General features: G+C 42.1%; 3 protein-coding genes across 5 annotated transcripts in view; 2 read left to right on the top strand and 1 right to left on the bottom strand.

The window, feature by feature from the left end:
• Positions 1-289: 289 nt before the first annotated feature.
• On the top strand, positions 290-18422 carry appbp2 (amyloid beta precursor protein (cytoplasmic tail) binding protein 2). The gene is made up of 13 exons (XM_076734810.1): positions 290-696; positions 5550-5638; positions 7007-7158; positions 8108-8231; positions 9280-9448; positions 9634-9723; positions 9880-9947; positions 10036-10141; positions 10258-10382; positions 10771-10856; positions 12214-12404; positions 13234-13399; positions 14423-18422. Exons 1-13 carry the CDS (start codon positions 559-561, stop codon positions 14683-14685), a joined length of 1767 nt encoding a protein of 588 aa, XP_076590925.1. The 5' UTR covers positions 290-558; the 3' UTR covers positions 14686-18422.
• Positions 18423-19747: 1325 nt separating this feature from the next.
• On the bottom strand, positions 19748-22717 carry LOC143323147 (uncharacterized). The gene is made up of 6 exons (XM_076734811.1): positions 22454-22717; positions 21976-22071; positions 21461-21573; positions 20898-21021; positions 20633-20805; positions 19748-20517 (listed from the first exon to the last, which is right to left on the bottom strand). Exons 1-6 carry the CDS (start codon positions 22491-22493, stop codon positions 20449-20451), a joined length of 615 nt encoding a protein of 204 aa, XP_076590926.1. The 5' UTR covers positions 22494-22717; the 3' UTR covers positions 19748-20448.
• A 767-nt stretch (positions 22718-23484) lies between these two features.
• usp32 (ubiquitin specific peptidase 32) overlaps positions 23485-26054 on the top strand; it is a 58432-nt gene continuing 55862 nt past the window's right edge. For all 3 annotated transcript variants that reach the window (XM_076734854.1, XM_076734855.1, XM_076734853.1), the window contains exon 1: positions 23485-23687. In XM_076734854.1, coding sequence (XP_076590969.1) covers positions 23630-23687 — 58 coding nt within the window. In that variant the 5' untranslated portion in view covers positions 23485-23629. The remainder of the gene's footprint in view (positions 23688-26054) is intronic.

Below are 26054 nucleotides of genomic sequence, written 5' to 3'. Positions count from 1 at the left end.
AAATCCATAAAGTTGTGTTCAACAGCAAAGTTAAACGTCCTCATTTTGAGTGGACGACTTTCTCCGTTTTATCTGCCAACTGAGCATGTTTAAATTGGAGTTCCGGTGTTTTGAGTGGGTTTACATGGCAGTATTGTTTAACATTATGATAACAGAATAAATACTCTAACAAAGTATTGTCACTTGTCTACGTAAAGTCTGAAGCGTAGCGTACAAAATCTGACTTTCCTTCTTTGAATAGAAAAGTTTTTTTTTTCTAATCGTAGCACAATGACGTCACTGCGTCAGCGCAAGTGAATGTTTGCGTCGGGACGGGGGCACGGAACTGCTACAGGGTCGACGAATAATTGGAGATGAAGGAGAAAAATGGAAGTGAAACAGCGGTTTTAGAATTGTAGTGGTAACGTAGCGGTAGTACGATTATTTGTAGCCCCACTTTGAAGTGAATGTTATATGAGGACTCGCGGAGGAAGTGCTTTAATCGCAGTAAGGTAGCGAATGTAGGGAGAGTTGGGGAGGGCTGTAGCTGCTGGGGTTTTTTTGGAGAGGGAAAACAACATGGCTGCTGTGGAGCTCGAATGGATCCCAGAAACACTGTACAACACCGCTATCTCGGCTGTGGTGGACAACTACAGTCGATCAAGAAGGGATATACGCTCGCTCCCAGAAAATATACAGTTCGATGTCTATTATAAGGTAAGATTCACCAGCCGACAGGGTCAGGCATATCTGTCCGCCACTAGACAGTACGAGTTCGTGTAATCAGCTGCTAACATCGCTGCTAGCGCTAGCTAAATTACGATAACGTTACGCTAGCGATTGAAGACGAAGAACTGCTTTTTCCGAGTCTAGCTAGCTAGGCGTTATCTTACCAAGCCATATATTTTCTTAAAGGTAAGGTAGCTATTATGTCAAGTCTGTGTTCTAAACGTTCGTTGAAAAGAAGCCAGAAACGGCATTGAGGCTGTAGCTAATTACACCAGTGACTGTAAATGAACTGTGTCAGTGTTGTCATGTAAACACACTTTAATAAGGCAGCCTTGTTACATACTTGTTACAACATATCAGAGCATTTTAGAGCAATCAGCTGTCAGTTTGCCTACACAGCAACAAACAGCAAAACAGCAATATGTTAATACAATCTAACATCGAAAACAATTATTGTTGTTTCCTACAACATTTAATGCCACTCTGAAAACAGTGCTGCTTTTCAGCCATAACCAGCATTTTGGAAATACTGAGATATAGCTTGCTTTTCAGATATGGCATCTGTTGCTTCGACCACAGGATGACTGTAATTGCCTATGTAATGTTACATACACTAGAATCTGCCCTCGCGATGGATGCTTACTTATGATTTGTACTGGGAGCTGTGGTTGGACAGGCATCCTCCACCAGACACCAAAACATGCTTCTTTAATTGTTTTCCGTATCAGTTTTAACTGCTCAATTCAAATTTCACTAAATGTCATTGTTACTGTATTGTGAAGTCAGAGGTTTTCCTCTGAGTTTGCTTACAGGCTGGCCTAAATGCTATGTTGTGAGAAAATATTGAAAATCTATAGCCTACATATAGTTAGAAATAAATACAATTATTGTTTTAAACCTAACAATTGTTATTATATTATAAAAACATCATAAATCATCAGCATAAGGAGTCATGAATTTGTGTTAGGACCTGAGTAACACCATGACTGTCAGTCAGAAAGATCCTTCTGCTTTTCTCTAAATGTGTTCCACTGAGTCTCCAGGCTGTAGAAAGCAAGGTTCCTTAATTCTAAGTTTGCTGACTTAAAGTCAGTCATCATCAAGTAGTGTCTGAGATATGGAGATGTTGTGGATGTGATCAGCTGTGGGACAGATTGACCTTGCAGTAAACCAGATAACATCAAATGTTTATGACCCATTGCCATGGGAACTGTACTGTGATGGTGCTATTTACCAAGACTGGAGTTTGGTGGCGATTGTAAAACAAAAAATCGTTTCCAACAGTTGATTAAATCAAATATTGTACCTCTCAGACATCAGACATTCACACGCTACACCACACTTATTTCCGAAGATAAAAAGATTCTTTCTTGATTGTATGTAACTGGGTTCATGAAAGTTCCTCTTCTGGCTTCATCTCTGTTTATCAAAATTGCATATATTTAGACGTTTTTTCCGTGAAAATAAAATCCCCTCATGCCTTAAAATGGCTTAGATGTAACTCTATGCTATTGCCCTATTTAGTAAGCACAAATGATGCATATGCAAACAGTCCCTGCCTCTGTCTCCACCCGCCGCTCCTCCGCTCACCTGCAGTCCGGACATACATGCTCATATTCAACTATTCTCGTCAAGCACACAACCGTTTGTGTTTCCCCAAAAGCCATCATGTAATTCAGCAGCTGAGCTATCTGACAAATTGAGTAATGTTTGTTATTTGTTCATCAACAACCCACAGACATATAAAATGTCCTGTCTGCATCTGACATGAATCATCATGTAGCTTGGCAGGCGAACATGGGTTCACATTATCTAGCACACTGCGAATTTGTTGGACACACTCAACGGATAAAACACATGAAAAATCAACTTACCACCATGTTGGCTCGTACTCGCTGTGCCCATAGGATGTATAGATATATAGAGTTAAGAATTGTGTTATCTTTAACTTTATGCTGTCTGGAAAGTGGATCATCTTTTACTTGTTAGCTACTCACCTCACAGAAATTTTGACCATATATATATGTGAGTATATATGTATAAACACACCTATGTATATGTATATGTACACCTATGTATAGTGAAATGTTGGGCATATTTTCTCAGTGTTTCTCGTGAAACCTCAGGTTTTCATGCGTTCACTTCTAATTTGTAAAAATGAATGTTATTTAAACCATTTTGCTATCTTTTCTGTGTTACATGCACCCAGCCACCCCAGGAAGAGTAGCTGTTGCTAAGACAACAACTAATGGGGATCCTAATAAACAACATGCAGTGTTTTGTTTTTTGGTGCAGGACTGCAGTAGCCAGTTTGTGGCAATATGATGAAGCCTATGATACGCTCTCACTTGGCTAAAATGCCACTGAGCAGATGTTGTTGAGAATAAGCAGGCAGCTTTGAGGTGGTCGGTAGAGTAAGCTACCTTTGCTGAGCCCCTTTCAAACAGGAAACTTGCCAATGATGAGCTCTACTGAAGAGGTTTTTAACCTACATTTCACCTATTCATGTGATCCTGCCATCACTGTTCAGAGAGAACTGAAGTTGAAGTGAAGCGCCATACATGTCACACACAATGTCACATAGGATTACATTACATAAAATAAACACCAACTGAAATTAGGTTTTGTTTAAACTCCTGATTTCACACCTTCACATTTGTAATTACAATGTCAGTAACACTGAGCAGAATTACGCAGTATGACAGTAACTACTTTTTGCCAAAGCCAAGTAGAGTCCAACATGTGTTCCATGTAGGGATGTCAGTTTCAGGTGGTTTTGCTTTTGATTGTCCAATAGCCATGAAGTCCAAACTAACTGGTTAATTTAACGCTTAGGAGCACACTGGACTTCATCTCCCGTGTTCTGGAAGATATCCGTGTCCTGAACAAATGGGAGAAATTCTGGTCAAATTTCATCTGTGTTTATGGACCTGATTCTCTATGTTTTTGTGTCCAAGTGACTAATGGGGGCAATCATTTTTGGTCCAAAATTGAGTGAGGGCTGCAGCCAGCAGCCCCAAAATGGTCTGCAATGTAATTCCACCATGTGTTTATGGAATTATGGCTTGGATGCTACAGAGGTAGAACTTTTTGTTAGATTAACATCATTTTTGTTAAGCCAGAAACAGCTGTAGATGTATGTCACTCTCACTTAAGTCACCAGACTCCCTTTACAGAAAGAGTAATTTATCATCATAAAACAGATTTCATTCAAACCTGACAGAAACAAAAGAAAACTCACCAAAACCATCTTAGTTCGTTAACTCTGTTCCAACCAATCACTACCTGCTTGTTTGAGAGAAACCGTTAATTCACCAAATCTGGAGAAGAGCAAGAAGGTGGACATCAGAGAAGCAGTGGGGCAAAGCAGCGTGTAGAGCTGAATATATTCACATCCAACTCGGGATTTATTTACACTGGATATTATGCTCAGCAACTTACATATGTTGGACTTCAACAGATTTTCCCTGTAAAAACCATAATTACCGGATAAGAAAGCCCTGCTCCCAGTCAGCACTGATGGAGGAGCAGGTAGTTGTGATGTAGTTTTCATTTGTGAGAGCTCTCCAGCAGTCTGTGGTCAGTGTTAGCATGTCTGCCCTGGCTAGCTTGACTTTCAGCTCATTCTTCTTCCCCTCAGAGTTTTTCAGTGTGTTCAGTCACAGCAGTTCTAGATGGCGTGACGTACTCGGACTCCAGGTACCAAAACTAGGTCTTTGAATCTCTCACCCACTACCACAATGACTGACAGCATATGAGTGTCAATCACACGGCACACCAACTGTGTGATGCCTCATGCATCACACTATGTGTGTGTATTTAAATGCTACACACTGACGTGTAACTAGTTAAAGTGTTCTCAGTTAAGTGACTAGTGGTTAACTGTTGACATCCCTAGTTCCTTGCCAGTATGAAAAAAGGATTAGTTTCTGGCAGGCATTGGCTTTAATTACTGTTATTAATGACACAGAACTAAGTTAAACACAAATATCAAATAAGTCTGGAATTTCCCTGAAGCTTCACATTTAATAAAACTACTTTCCAAGATTCTTTTCCTTAAATTAAAAGATAAATTTTCCGAGGTAGAGGTTTTTATTGCGTTTCGAATGTAACTGCACAGGCCCAGCCTGAATCTTTGCTATGAGCATTGACGTCTAAATTTGTGGCCTGTACTTACAGGGTTGTTAAGCATCTCATCAAGAAGCGGTAAATTGCAAAATGTTCAGACTCAATTCATGGGTTGTTATTTCTGCACTAGAAAAATGTGTTTTCCTGTAATGCCACCAGCTCTCGCAGGCAGATGACTACAACACATCTGGCTTGATGACTTAGCTGCTTGTGATCCAGGGGGACATGAGTTTGACTGTGGTTTTGACCAACAAAATTGATTTCTCACATCGCCTCACACCAGTCAGACATTTAGTGAGGTTTCACCCAATAACTGCAGTTGAAGAGACGCGGCCAGTACTGACAGTGTCCCCATTAGACCCCACTGGGAGCCACTGAGTATAACAACTTCCAGCTCAGCGAATTTTGATGACAGGCCAGACATCGGCAAATTTCTTTGGTTCAACTCCGGATTTTTTTAAAGCATCTCTTAAAACTTACCTACCATTGTGGTGGGTAAGTTTGAAGTAAAAACTTAAAGATGGCACATTCTCTACCCTTCAGCTCAGTCATTCTGTCCCATTATGCATCTTATCAATCAGATCACTTGCTCCCCATAGACTCAACATTACGCTGACATCTGTATCTGTATCATCTCTATGGATGAGGTGGCATCTGTATTTTTGCCTCTGAGGCTCCATGCTCACCTTATCCATTCCCTCTGTGTCTTTCAGCTTTACCAGCAGGGCCGGCTCTGCCAGCTGGGAGGAGAGTTTTGTGAGCTGGAGGTGTTTGCTAAAGTACTGCGTGCTTCAGACAAAAGGTAAGAACACAATGGGACTCAGCTGTGCCTGAAACCTCACACTACCCACACTGACCCGTCACTTGTCTCACAAAATGGTTCTAGAGACTGTGGTCCCTTAAACAGATGGATGTCAGAGCAGTTCTGCTGTATATGCTGAAAGCTGTCTTCATGAACAGGGGACACAGCTGGATATCATTTGCTTCATGTAGGGACCTCATCAAAACTTGATCACTCTTACCAAACGTAACCAATGAAGCAATTCTTGTGGTAGTAAAATGTAGTATAGAGCTGCAACAATCAGTCAATTATTCAATCAGTCGATAAGCAGAAAATTAATTGGCAACTATTGTAATAATCAAATAATGGAAGACGTCCTTGTTTTTTCAAGCCTCTCAAATGTCAGGTAACATCATTTCATGGTCTCAGATATGATGCTGTCCTTGTCGTGCATGATGTGGAACTGGATGTCTTCGGGTTTGGACTGTTGGACAGACAAAACTATTTGAAGCGTGTATGTTTGAAGACATCAACCTGTGAGAAATTGTAATGGGCATTTTTCACTATTTTCTGACGTTATAGACAAAATGATTTATCAGCAGATTACTCCAATAATAATGAAAATTGTTATTTGTTCATTAATTGTGGTTTTCCTAGTATATAAATGACAACATGTAGAATATAATTATTTATAAAAATAATAAATTGATAGACATCGACTTGTATAGAGTCAGATTGTTGGCTTTTTTGGCTTTGTTGTTATTTGACCCAGTGTTTCACCCATTTACTGCTTGGACCAATTTGGAATTCACTGTTTTTCTCCAAACTATCAAGTGCTCCTCTCCTGTGACTGATGTGTTTAGTTTTCTTCTGTGTTCCTTCTCCTCCTGCTGGGACCTGTTGAGTCACAGTGTGTCTTCTCCTTCTCAGTTCCATCACTTTAGCAAAGACATTTTAGCTTCCACATCACACTCTACTGCCACATAAACCTCACTTCAGCTGAAAAGGGTGAGTTACAATTAGAGGAGGAGAAGGATTTGTGAAAGAAGACAGACACAACCCTGGGATAAAAGAGCTGGGCTTAAGTTAAAGCCCTGTGCACAGTAAAGTCCCCTTTAGGTTAAGGTACATTATTGACATTCTTTGTGTACCATCTGTGTGCCATATGTTGTTGCTTTCAACCTGTATTGACAGGCTTAATGAGAAAACAAAAATAGTGGTCATCAGCATTGTCATTCACTGATTAGTCAGATGTTTGTGATGTCTGTCGGAACAACTGGTGCATTTTTTCTTAGTAACGGCTTAGATGTAACAAACAACACATTAAACATTACCCAATAGTTATGCCCTCCACTGACATTGTCAATTCCTTTCTCTTTCCCACTGCAGACACCTCTTGCACCACTGCTTTCAGGCCCTTATGGACCATGGTGTGAAAGTGGCCTCAGTTCTGGCAAACTCCTTCAGCCGCCGCTGCTCTTACATCGCTGAGTCTGACGCCCATGTCAAAGAGAAGGCCATCCAGTTCGGCTTTGTGCTGGGTAAATGTTGGGGTAGGGGACGGGGGGTTGCACCCAGATTCTCTAAGATAGTCTGTGTCACAAGAACAGAGGAACTCTAGGTCAATTTATCATTTATCCCTCGCACTGATGTTGTCAATCAAAACCTAGTATACAGCTGGGCCGTCGATGCTCAGTGTGGAGGACTATCTGCCTCTCGCGATACAGTTTTGTTTATGCTCGACGCGGTGTCCCTGGCATAAGAGTGCACACAACAAAAGTGATGTCATCACACCTATTGGATCAAGTGTTAAGGCTCTGAGAGTTTGAATTAGGGAGGCACTAATAATCAGTACCTGCTTCTCAAGGTCAGTACCAGTAAGATAAAACGATAATTATTTGACTTGATTTGTCAAAGACCAGGGTCTTTATGTATGAAAGCTTTAGTACTACTAACTACACACAGTAACTACTGACAACACAGTGCACACACAACAATTACTAAGTACACACACAACTAATAACTAGCTAATAAATCAGAAGAATACAGCGATCAACAATGAATGAAGGAATGATTGAATGACTGAAGTCATGATTGCAACAACATACAGAATTTGTGATGACTGTCAGGCCAGATCAAGCACGATATTTTGGGCATTAACAGACATTATTCTGACAACAGGCTAAAATACACACTTCCTTTGATAGTAAAACTGGTCCATTACTTAAGTTACGTACAACTATTCCTACACAGCTGTCTTCACACCTGTAAAGAAAACGTTAAACAGAGAGCATGTTTACCGTTTACAGAGTTTCTGCGTATATACTGAATAGCAGTATTTACCTGATGAAAACGTGAGGGAAGCCTGTAATCCTGATCTTAAACGTTTGTTTTACCAGCAGAATCAAATAGTTTACAGGATATTCAACAGGTGAGACCTCCCCTCTGATGTAGAAACAGTTGGAGTCATCTCATGTGTTCTGATTCTAGGTGGCTTCTTGTCTGATGCGGGTTGGTATGGAGATGCAGAGAAAGTGTTTCTGTCGTGCCTGCAGCTGTGCACGCTCCACAGTGAGGTCCTCCACTGCTTCCGGGCTGTGGAATGCTGTGTCAGGTCAGTCTCGAAGCCTGTGGCCATTCACTATTTGTTCATTTCAAGTGTAACTACAGCTGCTGCTCTGTGTGCCCTTTTTTTGGGCACAGAAAGGCATCAGATTTTGGTCACCAAAGCTGACAACATGGCCTCCATTTGTGTTGTTATTATCTTAGTCCCGTTACACTATTCAATAGTAATATCAAGGATGACTCTGACGCTGTGTCACACACAGCTTCATATCTCACAGCAGGTGGCTTAGCATCACGTGTGACTCGAAATGATGATTTTCAATGATAGAATAACAACTATATTAAAATTTGACATTTGCAAGTTAATGTAGTTAGAAGGAAGAATTTTGAAGGAGTTGTATCATCATTTTAAGTCTGATCAGAGCTGTAATTGCATTAGGTCAGAACAACTCTGGAGAGTGGAGATGAAACACCTAAGTTAGAGCAGACAGTTCTTAATTTTTAAGGCTGCCATTAGTTGACCTAGTCTGACCTGCCATGCTCATATTACAATCAGTGGCATCAAGCATCTCCTAAACAAGGTAGCATCTGTTCTCGTTCTCTCTGTCTGTAATGCCTGTTCTTGTTTCTCAGTCCAGTGGATCTCAGCAGATATCAAACTACATATTAAGACTCTAATTACTATCAATCAATTGTCACAGCTTAGAGATTTTTCCTCCCACTTCCAAAGAGTAAGTAGAGGGCCAGATTCAGTTTGCCACTATGCAAATTCTAATACTCTACTTTAAGTGCCAGAACAATTAGCCTTTTAACACTGACAGAAAGTGAAGTAATGACAGTTACTGCAGATTAACAACACTATCAACAAATATGTCAGGAAAAAATCTGAATGAAAAAGCCCCAGAGAAGAAGAGTTTAATCATTTTGTTGGTTTGTTGCTGCTTTGATTTTTATAGCACTGTAAATATGACAATGAATAATGGCTGAATGGCTGAGAGAGGCTCCTTCTTTGCTCTCTATTTACGTCTACATCCGGTATTTGAATTGGATAGAGACACCTGAGATTGCTGTTAAGTTTTCCTCTCTTTCACCCTCAGGCTGCTTCATGTCCGCAATGGCAATTGTAAGTACCACCTGGGGGAGGAGACCTTCAAGCTTGCTCAGTCTTACATGGACAAACTAGCCAAACATGGCCACCAGGCCAACAAGGCAGCGCTGTACGGCGAGCTTTGTGCCTTGCTCTTCGCCAAAAGCCACTATGATGAGGTATGTGTGCCTGACAGCCAGTCAATGAGAAGATCAGATCTTTTAGATATTATAAACAATCAAGGCTGGTGTTTTTACTTTTATTTATCAAGTGTTAGTCTGTGTTAGAGCATTGCACAGTTGTTGAAATACTCCAGCCAGACATTGATTGAGTTTAACCCATATCTTTGTCCTGCATTTTCCAGGCATACAGGTGGTGTATAGAGGCTATGAAGGAAATTACTCCAGGGCTGCCCGTTAAAGTAGTGGTTGATGTTCTGCGGCAAGCCTCCAAGGTTCACTGTGTTCATTTATATTACAATATTTTATTAGAGTTGATATTGATTGTCTTTGCAGAGTGTTATCTACAGAACAGCAGTCTCTTGTGCCTCATAAAGAAGTCTCTTGAGCAGCCATGATCGTGTTAAGTTTGACTTGTCTTTCTTCCGCAGGCCTGCGTGGTGAAGAGAGAGTTCAGAAAAGCAGAGCAGCTGATCAAACATGCAGTGTTTCTAGCGAGGTAACCTGCTGTGTCTTACAAGGACTCAGCATTACTTTTATTACTTTTTGTTATTATGAATTCTGATTCGGTGTTTTGTGTCTTGCAGAGAACATTTTGGACATAAGCATCCCAAGTACTCTGACACGCTGCTAGACTATGGATTTTACTTATTAAATGTAGACAACATATGCCAATCAGTTGCTATTTATCAGGTAAGTAGAGTGATTGGCAACAGAAGTGTGTATATGTTCTATGTTCAATGTCCTTGTTTTCATTAAAAACCGAGGTAGTGTGTATGAAAAGTCCTTTGTTTCTGTACAAATTCCAGACAGCACTGGATATCCGACAGTCTGTCTTTGGGGGAAAGAACATCCATGTTGCCACAGCCCATGAAGACCTGGCCTACTCCTCATATGTGCACCAGTACAGCTCTGGGAAATTTGACAATGCTCTGTGAGTACAATGAATCTAACAAACTCAAATCTATTCCTAGACCAGTCAGCTAATTCCATTAGACATGAGCTCCATGATAGCACATGACCATGATTCTTATATTAAAAAGCATTTATCATTTTAGACACAGTCATAGATGCTGGCAAGATGGCAAGGACAGGGAAAAGGGTCTTTTGTATTTATTTCTGATCCAGCGACAGTCCTGTGTTCAAATCCTTAAAGTTGGGTAATGCTCTGGCCTCTGTAACCCTGATCTGAACTTAAAAACAGCTTTCTGCAAGGGAAACATTCAACTTTCTTGGAAGTGTTTATCCCGAGTAGAATACAGCCTCTAGCCAAGTCAGAGTTGCGTGACATGTTTGGCTCATCTGCTGTGTCTGTCCCTCAGATTCCATGCAGAACGTGCCATAGACATCATAACTCACATTCTGCCTGAGGACCATCTGCTACTGGCCTCCTCCAAGAGAGTCAAAGGTAAGGCAAGTTTCCTGGAGATGCTGGGCTTCTGCCCACTGTGTACAGGGTACAGTGGGGAATATCAGGCTTAAAACAATTAATGGAATCTCACTGAGGAACACGCCGTTGTCCTCATGCCTTTTATTTATGTAACTGTCCAGATTCAAGTCTGTCTTCATAGCTGCGGCTGCTTTAGAGTTTCTCTAAGGTGCCCAAATGAAAAAAAGAGTTCTCCTATTAATAAACACCATTTTCTTGGCTGGACAAAAGGATTTGCTGTGCTTATTGATAGGGCTGCTTGATAATGGCAAAAACTTAATCCCAATTATTTTGGTCAGCATTGAGATTATGATTATGTAACATTATAACTAACTGACTTTAAAAATCAGCATTTATTGGACTTTGAAAAACTTCTCTATTAAACAGTGGATGTCGTCGCGCTTTAAATACAGTTCAGCTGGAACAACAGAACATAGATAATATGTACAGCAGCATCATGGCCTTTTACTGTGTCCTTTCATTTGGTTCTATCTGTGTGATGTGTCTGAGCGTTCGCTACCTCATCCAGTATGACATATGCTTGGTGACCAGCAACACCTTGTCAGCTCTGGGCACATTCCCCACATCATCCAGGGCTCCATGCAACCATTAACCATTTAGTCACATTTGTCCAGGAGGCAGGTGCCAAGTTTGAAGTTGGTATCAGTCCATCCTTGAGCTTCAGTTTTAAAGCAAATCCTGCTTTGTACTCACCCTCAAAGCAGAGTGAAATGATTAGCACAGACGTACAGCCTAAGAGTTGCTGTTTCTGGGACATTTCCATCAATTGAATCCACCGCCTCTCCACTTCCTCCGATGTTGGGAGCAGATGAAGATGGTTCTTACAGCCAATAACAGAGAAAGTACCATGCTTACCTTCCACATCTTCATGTTACCAGAGGTCTGCATTACAGTGAGGAAAATAGTAGTTGCTGGGTGTAACTCCAGTTTTTTTTTCTACCTGTCTTGTTGACCAAAGACTCTCTTTTTGTCATCTTGGCTCAAGTTGAAGTAAATATGTGACAGCCTGGCTGTATAATTGTTGGAAGCCAAACTCTTAATTGAAAATACAATTGGATTATTTGCCCACCCTTACATGTTGAGTAAATGTTCACCTAGGTGTGTTGCAGTGATGAGTGCTTTTTAGTGAGACAACAGTCAGTAGCTATCCAGAATGTTTCCTCTTCAGGGGATCAAGAAGGTAACAGTGAAATGATGTTTATATTTTAGAGACTGATTATGAATTTCACATTTGATACCAAAAATTGACATGATGCTGTGGTTCCACTGTTAAACTGTGGGCTTAAGTCTAATATGTACTTTATCCTCCACTCAGCTCTGATTCTGGAGGAAATTGCCATCGACTGCCACAATAAGGAGACAGAAGAGCGCCTTCTGCAGGAAGCTCATGACCTTCACCTCTCTTCACTGCAGCTGGCCAAAAAAGCCTTCGGAGAGTTCAACGTCCAAACAGCCAAACACTACGGCAACCTAGGACGACTCTACCAGTCCATGAGGAAGTTCAAGGTGGATAGATCTGTCCGTCTGTGTGTGTGTTTGCATGTGTGTCTGTCTGTGTGAAGGCATATGCATATTGAAGATGTTTCAGGATGGTCTGTGATCATCCTCATCAACTCTCACATGATTTGTTCTTGTTCTTGACTGGAGTGATGAAGCCTCTTGCCAGTTGTGTCGAAATGCAGAAACTGCTTGAGATGTGTTTTGTTGAAACTGTAGCAAAACAAATATGAATTATAAATAATCTTTTTGCAACCTGGGACACAAAATAACTATAGATTACGGATAAATGTGAGTGTAGCACATAAGGCCCTCATAGGGCAACATTTGCAAATAATATGACAAGAAGGTTAATGTGGAAGTGAAGGTTGATTGAATGTGAGACTGTCTCTGTAATCTTATGCTAATTTCGTCCTACAGCAATCATTTTGTGAAATGAGTCCAGCCAACATCTGATATCTCACAGTTAATTAGAGACTAACTATTTACTACTTACTGCTTTGAATCAGACTTCCATCGAGAGAAATGTATTAGTCATTGAAAATGTTCTGGCAAATAATTAGTTGAAAAAATTTGGAACCCTACGAGCATTCTAACCAGGTTCTTCAGAATCATGGTAAAGCATAACTCATTATGTAAATCCAGTGATTATATGCCTTTGTCCAAAATCACAGTACTATAGAAAAGCACAAGAAACCAAATCAGAATATGTGGTTATTTTGTACCTTGATGTGTCCTTCATATCTCTGTCTTGTCGTGCGTGCGTGCGTGCGTGCGTGCGTGCGTGCGTGCGTCTGTCTGTCTGTGTGTGTGGTTTTATGGGTGTTTGTGTAACCAGGAAGCAGAAGAGATGCACATCAAAGCCATCCAGATCAAGGAGCAGCTTCTGGGCCATGAGGACTATGAGGTGGCTCTCTCTGTGGGTCACCTGGCCTCCCTCTACAACTATGACATGAACCAGTATGAAGACGCGGAGAGGCTCTACCTGCGCTCCATCGCTATCGGTCAGACCCAGGGAGGGGGTGGATGGTTACCCGTGCTGGGATTGACAAATATTACTTAACTCACTTCATTGAAAATGTAGTACTGTCCATGCTGAGGTCCAGGACTGTAGAAGTGATAACTCAGTATTTCCACTCAGCTGCTGAACAAGCAGGGTAGTTACACATTTTGATCTGATGCTGTGAACTGAACCTGCTTCAGAGCAGGTTAGTCACTTAGCAGAAGTTACCACAGTTGGTCAAAACTAAGCCTGATTCTAGATACCAGAGAGCCGGGGTTAAGCACAAACATGTCTGGAAACCCTCTAATGCTGCTGTGTAATACAGGCCTGTGGTCACTCCTGTGGCCTGTGAGGGCTCCAGACCAGCTTTTCCACTGGTACCACTGATGCTATCAACTCTGTCAGTTGGCGGCACCAGCACATTATTTTGTCACATCCTTCTATTTTAGATATACGCACACACCACCATTTTTTTTTTTCCTTTTTTAAACTTTATTAGCAACGCAGTAATATTACAATATACCACCAGTTTTAGACAGTTTATTGAGATGTTTCCAAAGCATGAGACTTACACCTAAATTCACAGTTATCATTCTTATTTCTGCTTCAAAGATACGCTGCAGACATGAAAAGCAAAATGTACAATCATTCTATGTATGAAAAATGTCAAAATACACAATTAAAAAATTTGAGTATAGACGAACATGATGGTCAGCTGATACATTTTTATTTTCTTTGTGTTAAAAATCAGAAAATAGGGAAAATGTCCAGAACTATTTTCTAGAGCACAAGTTGATCTCCAATACCCAAAGACATCAATTTACTGTAATGAAAATCAAAGGAAAGCAGGAAATTCTCACATCTGACAAGTTGGAACAATAAAATAAAACAATAAAAATGGACTTAAATGATTTTTCAATTATCAGAAGAGTTGCCAGTTAGTTTTTGGTTAATGAATCGACTCATCGTTGCAGCTGCGGAGCGATTACAAACATGATATGTTTTGTTGTCTGTGTTCTCACAGGTAAGAAGCTGTTTGGAGAGGGTTACAGCGGACTAGAGTACGACTACCGAGGCCTGATCAAACTCTACAACTCAGTGGGAAACTACGAGAAGGTGTTTGAGTACCACAACGTACTGTCCAACTGGAACCGATTGAGGGACCGACAGTTTGCCGTGGCAGACGCCCTGGAGGACGTCAACACTACACCCCAGCAGACCCAGGAGGTGGTACAAGCTTTCCTATTGGCTCAGAGCCTGGGCCCCACCCGTCCCTGCCTCGGCTGATTTTATGAGGGAAGAGAGGAAACAAAGACACGTGGGCTTTAGCCTGGTGAGGACATATAATAAACCCAGATGTGGTGCTTCAGTCGCACACAGTTAATTAGAAATACACAGTAAATTCAAGCATCACCGGCAGGACAGCTGGCTGTATAGTCACTGCAGCTGCCAGTACACACACACACACACACATACACGCACATTTAGTCATGGATTAAAAAAGTAGTGAAGACACCGTTATCAAACCTCATCAACACTCACAAAGACCACCAAGATGCAACTCCAGACTGGATGCAGCTTCACACCTCAGAGCAGACTGTTGCATTTCTCCAAGAGAAAGAGGACACACAACTGAGGGTGGGGTGGGGTGGGGTGGGGGGGCCGAGGGATAAAAAACAACCTCAAACATCCTGTAAGGATGACAGATGACCTCTCCTCTTGTCTCGCTGGCCTTTTTCATTTCTTTTGGAATCAGAGAACCTTTTTGCTTTTTGTATTTGAACCAGTGTAGCTCTGAATGCCATGAAACTCATCGCAGATCAAACTCATGTTCTCCAGGGCTATGTACATGACAGTGTCTGGAACCCACACACACATCTGTGAAGTACGTGTTTCAACCACATCCATCAACATGATGACTTGGAGGAGCAGAGATGGAAAATGTCAGATATTTTTGACACTTGTACAGTAAAATAATACTGCAGATTGTACACTTAAGTTTCAGTTGAAGGCTTCTTGTTTTTTTTTTTTTCTTTGTAAAGAAATGGAAGTGGACCCTGAGGAAACTCCTTTTTTGAACTGCTTGGTGGAGAGAGATTACAAACAGTGGAATGTGTTGAACCAGTGGGTATATTGTTATACACTCAACAGGCTTCACAGGTCTTGTTTTCAATTTATTTGATCTTTTTCCAGCTTAGTACTGACCTAGAATAATGAAAATGCCAATAATTTATATGCAGAAGTATATGTTATGTAGCCCTTTGTTTATGCTTTTCTTACCGAGTGAGCCGTGAATTCTAAACAAACTGTTCAACACTTTTACTTTCAAACAACGGACATGGATGGAGTGAGGAGAGGAAGATGCTACACGTACAGAGGCTTATGAGCCTCCCTTTAGTTCATCTTAAGGTCGGGCTGCATGTGCGTGTGTGTGTGTCAGTATACACAGATAGAACTCTGGGTGCCCAAGTGCTCCACTGATGATTACCAGCCTTACACCAGCTTGCAGTTATCTGTCTGTAGACGGACCCATAATTCTAAGTGCTAAACACACTATTATACCCTTAAGGGCACTACAATGGGGACCAATATTGTACATTTGTGTGTGAGCGTGTGTGTGTGTGTGTGTGTGTTGACAGCCTGTGTACCTGTGCATCTGGCCTTTCCTCTTCACTCCTTCCTGTCAGATATCCCATTAAAGCAAAGTTCCAGATATTTCTTTTTTTTTTTTTTCACGTTGTTAATCAGCCTCCATCTGACTGACAATCCCATCAGTTGTTTCACTGTAGAGCTCAACTCTGTGTTGTGTTAAGGCCACGATGCTTTGTTATAACTCATGTCAGTGAAAACTGTCTCAAGCCAGATCTGTTGTAGTCGTTCGATGCTTCACTGGTAGCTGCTGGTCGACACGCAGAACCATCAAAGGATCAGATCACTTACCTCCAGTGTAGTGGTTCCCAACTGTGTTTGCTTGTGACTAAAGCCAAACCAGTAATGGATTTAAGGCTGATACCAATATTGACATTTGGGAGTTTCTTTTTCTATGAACACATAACATAAACAAAACAGTACAGGACTGAGATCTGCGCTGAAGCAGAGCCTGTACAGAGCTACACTGTCTAAACGATCTCAAGCATATCTTCAGCATTTCTCTGCTCACATTTCTTGTGATCTCTTGGCCAACATAGACACAGATATACATACAGTTGTGCTCATAAATGTACATGTCCTGGGCAGAATGTGTGAGCCCTGAATGAAATGTGCAGGGCTCTTTCAAGAGCTCAACAATCCATTTACACACAGACACTAACTACAGTCCTTTAATTGACAATTAAACGTGTGTCGACTTGTGTATGTATTATCAGCCCAAACAAGTTTTCTGCCTGGCTAGACATGTTTTCCAAAAAACAGCAGATATTTCAACATTTGCCCGAGGTCTGTAAATTTCTGAGCACAGCTGTGTATCTGTAGCTAGTATGGCTGAAGAGGTAACACCATACAGTATTTCAAAATCATTTTGTGTTGTAGATTTGTGTTTTTTCCCACCTTGGTAATCAACTCACAGCCTCTCGTGGGGTCCGGACCCACAGGTTGGGCACCACTGCTTTGGTATCAAGCTTTGGAGATAGTTTTGGTTCGATCCAAGTTCTGTGACCTGAAAAAATAGTCCCTCCGAAGACAGGAGTGAGGGATACGTGTGGAAGGAAATGTTGCAGTTGCCTCTTTTATCAGTATTAGAAATTTAATTCATCCACTTTCACTTTCAAACCAAAACTGTCTGCATGCCTAAATACCAGTGGAAGTAAGAGAGAATTAACTTAGGTGAAGTGACCCTGATCAGTGCGGAGTGAACAGTTGCTGTGTGCTCATGGGTGACTTGAGACGGGCCTGACATTTGGAGCTCTGTAGAGAAAGAACTGATGAGAGTTTGTTCTGGAATTTTCTGACTGATGGAAAATGTACAAATCGAGTCCGGCTTTAAACTGAATCAGGCATTAATAACATTGCTGAGAATCTGATGCCTTCGATACGTACCCCACTGTTTTTTTCAGGTGAATGAAGAAAACGAGCTTTGCCTTGCTGTTGCTCAGTGCTGTCGGACGTCTCCCTCTCTAGCAGTGATGTGAGTGGCTCAAGCTGAGGAGGTCCAGCCTTAGCCCCCTTAAAAGGACGCTCAGCTACACTCTCTGTGCTTCGGCTTCAACAGGCGCCCCCTCCCTCTGGGAGACAGAGAACGTTTTTCCAGGGCAGGTGTGGAAATGAATGTCACAGTCCTACTTCCGTACAAAGATTCAAATGCAGGAAACAGTTCATTACAGGAGAGGTGGGCTCATGACAGACGGTCTCCACATATCCTCTTGTCGGTTTGCAAACATTTAATGGAAAACTCTGCCCTCAGATATGATGCCTGACACGGTTAGATGTCATCCTAGGATTTATGTTCTCTCCTTCAGCTACACTAGCTGTATTTAATGAAAGGTCACGTCACCTGTTGAACTGCATCCTGGTCTATTAGGGCTACTGTTTTGGAGCCACTTGCAAACGATCGCTGGATCTTATGCAATGGATTTATCTCTGCACCACCCTTGGAAATCTGAGAAAAAGGCTCTTTTTCACTGATTTTGAAGTATTTACTGTCCAAACTCCAGCTGAACTGTCAATATCTTGTCACATTCTGGGTGTTTTTCCTTCAACAATAACCCTGAGAAGCCAGCTGACTGATGGAATGTAGGAGACAAGGGTTGACTTGACAGTCCTGGTCATCATTGTGATCTGCTGATATCTGAAAGGGATTACCGTAGTGTCATTGCTGGAGGGGGGTGGAGGTTCAAAGGGCGCGGGCTTGCTGGGAAATACGGACAAAATTAAAGATGTTCAATAAAGCTGTGATCTCTCCAACAGCCCTGTTTCTCTCTAAGAGTTCGGATGATTGACACCAAATGTGATGAGGGGATGTTTCACCGTTGTCCTGTTACTGCTTCACTGTTAGCTGCAAAAACATTAAAACTTATATCATTGATCACAAACACCGCATGCATGTTTCTGTTGTGTTCACGTCTCAAATTAAGATTTATTCACATCCAAAGTGAAATGAAACGTCCAAACTAATGTTGTAAACATAAAAGAAGCCTCTGAGTTCCCTTCCTGGATGAGGGGATCTTAAGTGAGCCATTCAGAGACCTTATGCTTTACCAACCCCCTCGCATTACGACCTGTTTAAAATACTTCATGATACACTGAACCTCCAGAAATATGTGGACACATATTTCATGAATGCCAATTTTAATCCTGTGTTCAGACAGCGACTGCTTCAATGGTTCGATGGTGGACGAGCACCACACTTCCTGGATCTGTCCGTATTTAATGGCATAACCGTCTCTGCAGTTGTAGAGAAGCAAAGTATTTGCACGGTCTCTCTTGTGTTAATTCTTTCTGGAACTTCAAGGAAAGTCCAGAATGAAATGAAAACCCAGCATACATGCTTTCTGCGAGATATTACAACAAATAAATCACCTTGCAAAGGCCACAAACCTGCAACTGTAGAGAATGTGAGCATTAGCAGAGTTTACTGTCTGTGCCTGTGGAACACTGAGCCGTCACATTAGCCAACACGGTCTCAACAGCACACTGTAGTGTTGCAAGCTACATGGCAGCTCTGCTATATGTGCAGAAGGCCAGCTCCATCAAGAAATGGTTTTACCTAGTTTGGTGTGGAGGAGTTAGAGTGGTCTTCATGGGGCCAACACCTCTGGGATGAGCTGCAATACCAACTGCTGACTAATATAGTGCTTTATATGTACATGACTGTATGCTACCCTTAGTAGAAATATGATGATATTCATGAAATTTTAAAAATATCTTCATGGTCCATTAGCTACAGACAGAATTATTGTTCAAATTTAAAATAAAGCCACAGATTCAATAAAAGCCAAGTGTGTAGGAAGGTGTGGAAGTGGCACATGCTTTGCTCATTACTGGCTGGTGGATGCTTCCCTTTTCTATTGTGTAAATTTGCATCATGTCATGAGCAAATGGTTTTATAAATGTATCAAATACTTCACATACACATCTTTCATTACTGTATGTCATACTGTATTCCCCATCAATTAGACATTAAATATGACTGCCATCACATGGAGGTTTCGTCATTAAACCTCTGATACACAGATATACAGCTTTGTGTTTCATGCTGTATCTTTGCATTTATTGGCATATTTAATGGTTGAACTTAATGGTTGGATTTTGTTTCCTGACCCAGAGTAAGCCTTAAATCAAACAGAATAAACTGGATTTATGAGGTTTCTTAAGTAATACGGTGTTGAAGTTGCTTCAACAAAAACAGTCAACACATTCTCAAACATTTATTTTGTTTTGCAGCAAGTGTAAAATATTTATCAAGTTTTTCTGATGTAGAGTACACTACAGATTTCCACAAGACTGAATCCCTCGGCGATACAAGCTTTTTGTACAGACATCCTGTTCAAATATTGGTGTGCAATAAGTCTCTCCCTTTGGTACAAGTGTCATTTCATGTTCCCCATAAATAACAAAAATAATATCCATGTTCTCTGTAACAATTTGACAAAACAAAGAAGCTTCTTTTCCAAAAGCATTTGAATGCCTCATGTCTGTTGCAACAGTCTTTCAGTAACAGGGTAAGATGAGACACATCTTGTGTCTCAGCAGCCACACACAAGATCAACCATGTTCACTGGTGTAAAAAGAGAAATCCAGATTTCAAGTAAGCGAGGGGTCAAAATGCTGTTCTTGCTGCCGAGCAATTTCCCTGCCGCCTTGCACCTCTGAAACAGCCACAGTTTAATCTGAACATCCACATTCATCCGATATGGCAGCTGATATCAGAAATAAATCAAAAAAATGAAAATATAGCTCATTTTAGCACATTCTCCCACAGAAAGGGCTGAATTGTTTCACCTTTGGAGAAAAGCAAATGCGACCTGAGGCCACTGTTCACATACAGGTGGTGGAATAACGTCAGCATTGTTCCAGGCTGGACAGGATGTATAAATTGACTCTGCTGAGGGACTTTCAGTTCTCTTTCTCTTCCGGCTCCTCGTGAACGGTGAGGTCTTCAATGTGTGTCCATATACACCATATCTGAGAAACAGACGGGATGTTTGGCTGTGAGAGAGCCTTACATGAACAAACATAATGTGAAATAACTTCAACTTCTGTCAACGTGCTATTTATGATTATCACATGTTGTTTCTACCTCAGCTGACAGAGCCAGCAGGCGGCCTGCAGTCAGCAGCATAGTCCCCAGAGCCTGGATCCATGGAGGGAGGTACAGCCAGTGGGCCAGTAAACCCCACTGACACCCATACAGCCATAATGGGAGGCAGTGCAGCCCGCTCACCACCCATGTGCCAAGTGGTGTCCGAAATCCTGACAGCACCAGATACACCAAGTTCACGTGAACTCTTGGAATCTGTGATTTATCTTAAGCTGCACGTTATTTACAGTGACAAGCTTGTTACCGTTTGCCATGATGGCTCGTATGAATCGAGGGCTGCTGGCGAAGCTGTTCTTCCACTGTTCACCTCTGGCGTTGTGGTTACACACAAAAACACACCACTCCAATGCAGACACCAGCCAGCCCCACTGTAATACAATATGTATAAGACATGAGACAAAAACTGTTAACACCATCTTGTTGTACAAGACACCTGCGTGATCCTGATCCACGATTTTCAGGTGGTCATACACTGCTGAAAACAGAATTCTGATTATTATATTCCAATTCTGCCCATAGATCCCCAACACACTTTTTAAAGAGACAGATCCATTATAGAGCAGAAAATGAAACATCCTGACTTTTACTTCCCGTGATGGGTCAAGCTCCATTAACCTACACCTCCCAAAATACAACTTGCTGGCATCTTTACTGATGTTTACGTCATATGCAACACCTTGATCATTCATTCTGATCATACAGTAACACCACAGCCTAAAGTGAGCACTTAGTGTCAGAGTGTGTGTGTGTGTGTGTGTGTGTGTGTATGTGTGTATTGTGAGTGTTGAATGGTGTGCTTCGTCAGACCTCAAACAGCAGGCTCCACAGCATGCCTCTGCCCATGTTGTCCACCACTACGTCCAGCCAGGCCCCAAACCCGGAACTCTGGCCCAGCCTCCTCGCCAGCCAGCCATCCACTCCTGCACAGAAAAACACCTTCACATACTGGACACAGAACACAGTGTCCCAATAAGCCGAGACACAGTGACAGTAAGCCAGCACGAAGAATACCAGGACCCTAAAACTGAAGCAGCTAAGTGGAACGCAGCCATCTTTTCAGCTATTTCTACTGTGATATGCGAGTCAAGTAACAGTGTTTATGATGCTCCAGTGCACATGGCACACCAATTTATTGTTCTGTAGACATGCATTCCAGTAGACAACATTAGTTGTCTACTGGAATGCATTTATGCTCAAAAGAAACAAAAAAAAAACAAACAAAAACAAAACAGATCTACCAGCAGAATTTAAAAACTATCAGCATAAATGCAAAAACTGGCCTCACAGGTCAAACAAGGTAAACGGATAAACGGATACTTTACCATCAAGTGCTATGAAGACAGAGTAAAGCGAGACAAAGACGGCTGGTGTCTCATAGACAGCCCAGGCAGCAAACACAAGGCCAATCCGAATGTATCCTGAAAGACACACAGAGACAGACCTGAGAAGAACAGCTGACTGAGTAGATCCACTCTTCAATTCAGTGACAGGCGTAAGACACATGTCCTTATACTACCCATAGCCACGCTCACTTCAGACGTATTTACTTCACTTTGATCATCACATTTCATCTTTCATCGTCAATGCTCTGCATGTAATCATATTTTAGGGCGCTGTATCTAGCTAATAAGCTACAGATAACCTTACTACAATGTAGTAGCAGTCTAGCTAATGGACGTGAACAGTAATGGCAAAGTTACCCGGTTCGCAGAGGCCATGGCACGGTGAATTGACGTCCCTGCACGTGAATAAAAACAAAACAAACAAAATAAAGCTCCTTAAAAATCAAATGTTTCTCACCAATAATATTAGGCCAGTACAGCAGAACTTCAAGTCCCATCCCTGATCAGTTAGGAATTACACAGCCGAGTCTCATCCCGGAAACAAGGATGATGCAACCTGCCTTTTAAGCCGACCTCTCTAGCTATCAAAACAAACACGCTGCATTTTTAAATATATGCGTTGGTTTATTAATGATTGTGCCACGTATGGCGTCCAGGAGCTGCTAAAGTCAGCTTTGGAGGCTTTAAATGCGCTGTGCTGTGTGCGCTTTTTCTCAGAAACAAGGTGACGTAGGACGGTGACAGCTGTCGCGCGCACAGAGCGTCCAACCAAACTCCATTCTAAAAACTGGACATTTAACGAGAGGGGCGCATTCAAAAACATGTCAAATATCCGGAACGTTGTAGAACACAAAATGTCCGTACATTTTTAACATGTACGATTCATTTTGGTGAACGAAGACAGAGGAAATAGTGAACGATATGCCAAGGTGGTCTTCAGTGATGCTCTGCGAGGAGGGAACTTCATCAGTGAGCCAGCCGAGATTAAACTGGTACATTTTTAAATTGGGCTGAAAGCTTCACCGTGGTCGTGAGAAGGGCACTGAGCCACCATTAGCACAGTATACACCGAAATTAACTGACTGCTCTGTGCATATGAATTGCTGCTGACTGACTAATAAAATAGTATATTGAAAACTTGTGAGCGTTGTACTTTTCTACGTGCCACTGGAGGTCGCTGTGATTGACGTAAATTGGCGTTATTTAGCAGAGTGGCCACAAGGTGGTACTACTCACACTTCTTTACAACACTGCACACACAGACACGCACACACATTGACAGCGTGGTACGACCATAGATACAGAGTATATGGATATGACTGCGCTAGAGTAAAAATGCATTCTTGTAATTTGCCAGAACAGATAGAAAATAATTTATGAAGTTAGTGAGGTAAAAATAAAATGTCTCCGTCCCTCACATCGGTTCTGTTTACAAGCGTTTGCATCTGATCAACTGACCTGTAGAGTCAGATCATGTGACAGAATGGAGGCGTCGCTGAAAACATTCACCCGTTCACCACATACACACACCACCAGGAACCCATTTCACAATAAACGGATAAGGCGACTAACAATTCTGATCAACTCAGTTCATAACGTTCATTTCCTCACATCGCAATGAAATGAGGGGAGCATGGGGGCCAAAGAGTCGAGGATAGGATTCCTGTCGTATGACGAGGCCGTGAAGAGAGGTAAGCCGAAAAGCAACGGGGTAAATCCACCTCGGTGGCGCTAGCCGAGCTAACTGTCAGCCTTTAGGCTAGCCCGGTACAGAGGAGGACGTCCTGACCACTCGTCAAAATGTAGCGGTTTAAGTGGCTTTGATTATTGGAGAAGGTCGACTCATGTAGAGAATGACACACGGCCTCCACATAACCACTGTGATCCCTCCTGTCATTCGGCATAAAAAATGTCGGAAAGCCAGACGGATTTTAATTATATGTGAAGTTTAACAATAGCTAAACCTGCATTTTCTGCAGTCGCCTTCCACGCAGAGTACACTAACATTAAGTTACGTTTGGCTGCAGTATGAAGCGTTTCCCAGCAATTAAAGCTAACAGATTACAGCTGAACGTCGTTGTAGGGATTCTATCCAGCCCGAACTGAAAATTTTTTCCCCTGCAATCTGGAAATAGTGCTGAGTGGTATTTTATGAAGCGTGTGCCTTCGCTTCTAAGCAAGGTCACGTAAAATTGACAGATTTTTTAACTGAACTTGGTGTGACGTTCTCGCCATAGCTACTAAAGCATTGCTTGACGGGCTAGTGTTGGCTAACGAGGAGGGATGGGCTGGCTGACAGTATTAGCTAAATCACTTGTGCAGACAGCCTTGAATGTGTGATAACTGTTGGCTGACACTACAGTGTACCATTTAGCTTAGCTCTTAGCTAGCTAACGTTGAGTAACGTCAATGTATGTGCTGCTACTAGCTTACTCGTCTACTAGCCAGCCAGTTAGTTAGCTGGGTCGCTACAGCTAAGTTCCAAGAGGGAAATGCCTCCAGCCTGTTGGTTTTAGCCGTCGTCTGGCGGATTTCAAGTCTAGCCATGTGATGTGGGCTAACACGTATCGTCAGTGTTTGTACTGGAGGACTGTCAGGTTGCTCCTTAGCTAAACTCTACTGTACTAGTTGGCTAACGTTAGCTGTGTAGTGAGGACATTTGGCGGAACAACAAACAGATGTGCCTTGCGCTGCTGTTACTCAGAATTTAGCCTGTGGGCATTTTTTTTTTAAAACTGGGGGCGTCATTGGTTGAGCTCTCATAAACATTAAACATGTTCTCCTAGGCCTGCTAATTCACCTCCTTTTGGAATCATGTGCCTTTTATGTTGTCAGAGCAGGTTAACCATATATGCAAGAGTAAATATAGAACACGCAAAGCACAAAGCTGGGTACAGCTGTGTTGTATATGCTGCAGTCTGAGGGTTGGTGCACTTAGGTAAGATGTGGGTGAGCAGGAAGTGGATAGATGTTTTCCTTGATGGCCTTCTTGTTGCACTTTGCTCCCTGGGTTGGCAACAGCTGAACTTTGTCAGTCTGGATTCCAGGTAATGAAGGACTGTTACACATTCATCCAGGACAGTGTCATATCTGTTCCAGGGTCCTACAGGGTGATCAGACTGATCCGTCCTTTGTGTTCATATTCATCTCAATGATTGTTGGCTTTTACTGAAGTGTAAGTTATTTTCAGCCATGATTCTTACGGTTACTGTTGCAGGCTTTCATTTGCTGCTACCTCTATTGCCTAAATGGCTTCCTTTCAGTATGAGCTCCTTGTGTGGTGGTTTGGACATTCCTCAAGCTGATTGCTATTCCCACTCTGATGATCACATGTGACCCCAGACACACACACACACACACACACACACACACACAGAGGCGGTGGAATTATCCAGCCATCCCGCCTTATCTGACCAGTCACATGGCAGCCTTCCTAATTCCCACAGCAGGCTCGACTGCAGCAATTATGAGGTCAGTTTTTGTGTCAGCTCACTCTAGTAGGACATCAGAAGGATGATGGTAAGGGAGTATCCTTAGGGAAAGGTTAGGCTTTGATATGTTCTCATAGTAAACCAAGAATCATTCAGACTTCAATCAAGCCTAATTATGCAGGATATATTGGGGGGTTGGGTATCACAATCGTTATTGCAATCACCATCACGTTATGAACCTGAGGAAAGGCTCCTGTCATCATCATCAATGGCCTCCCTATTGCTGGTGCCAGCGGTGTCCTCACCGCCGGCTAATGTGCTTGGCACAGGGTCACACAGATGCATCTCTCTGCTTTTGTGTGTATCCCCACCTTAACATGCAATTGCTCTTAAACATTTGTTTCACAAACTGATGTTGGAATGTTTTCAAGTGAAATACATCCACACTTATGACCGTATAGCTTTAGGCTTTTGAAGTTACCACTCACTAATGGCAGGCTACCTGCTCAGAGAGCGCTGCCATCAGAGCAAGTGTAATGTTAAGTAGTGGTGGCACATGCAGCTTCTGTTGGCTGTAACATTCATGTCAGAGCACCAATGTGCAGCTGTTTCAATAGACAGCCAAGG

Source organism: Chaetodon auriga, chromosome 7 (assembly GCF_051107435.1).
Source record: "Chaetodon auriga isolate fChaAug3 chromosome 7, fChaAug3.hap1, whole genome shotgun sequence".
Taxonomy (NCBI): Eukaryota; Metazoa; Chordata; class Actinopteri; order Chaetodontiformes; family Chaetodontidae; genus Chaetodon; species Chaetodon auriga.
The sequence above is the reverse complement of the archived record's forward strand: the minus strand, read 5'-3'. Positions and strand labels throughout refer to the sequence as shown.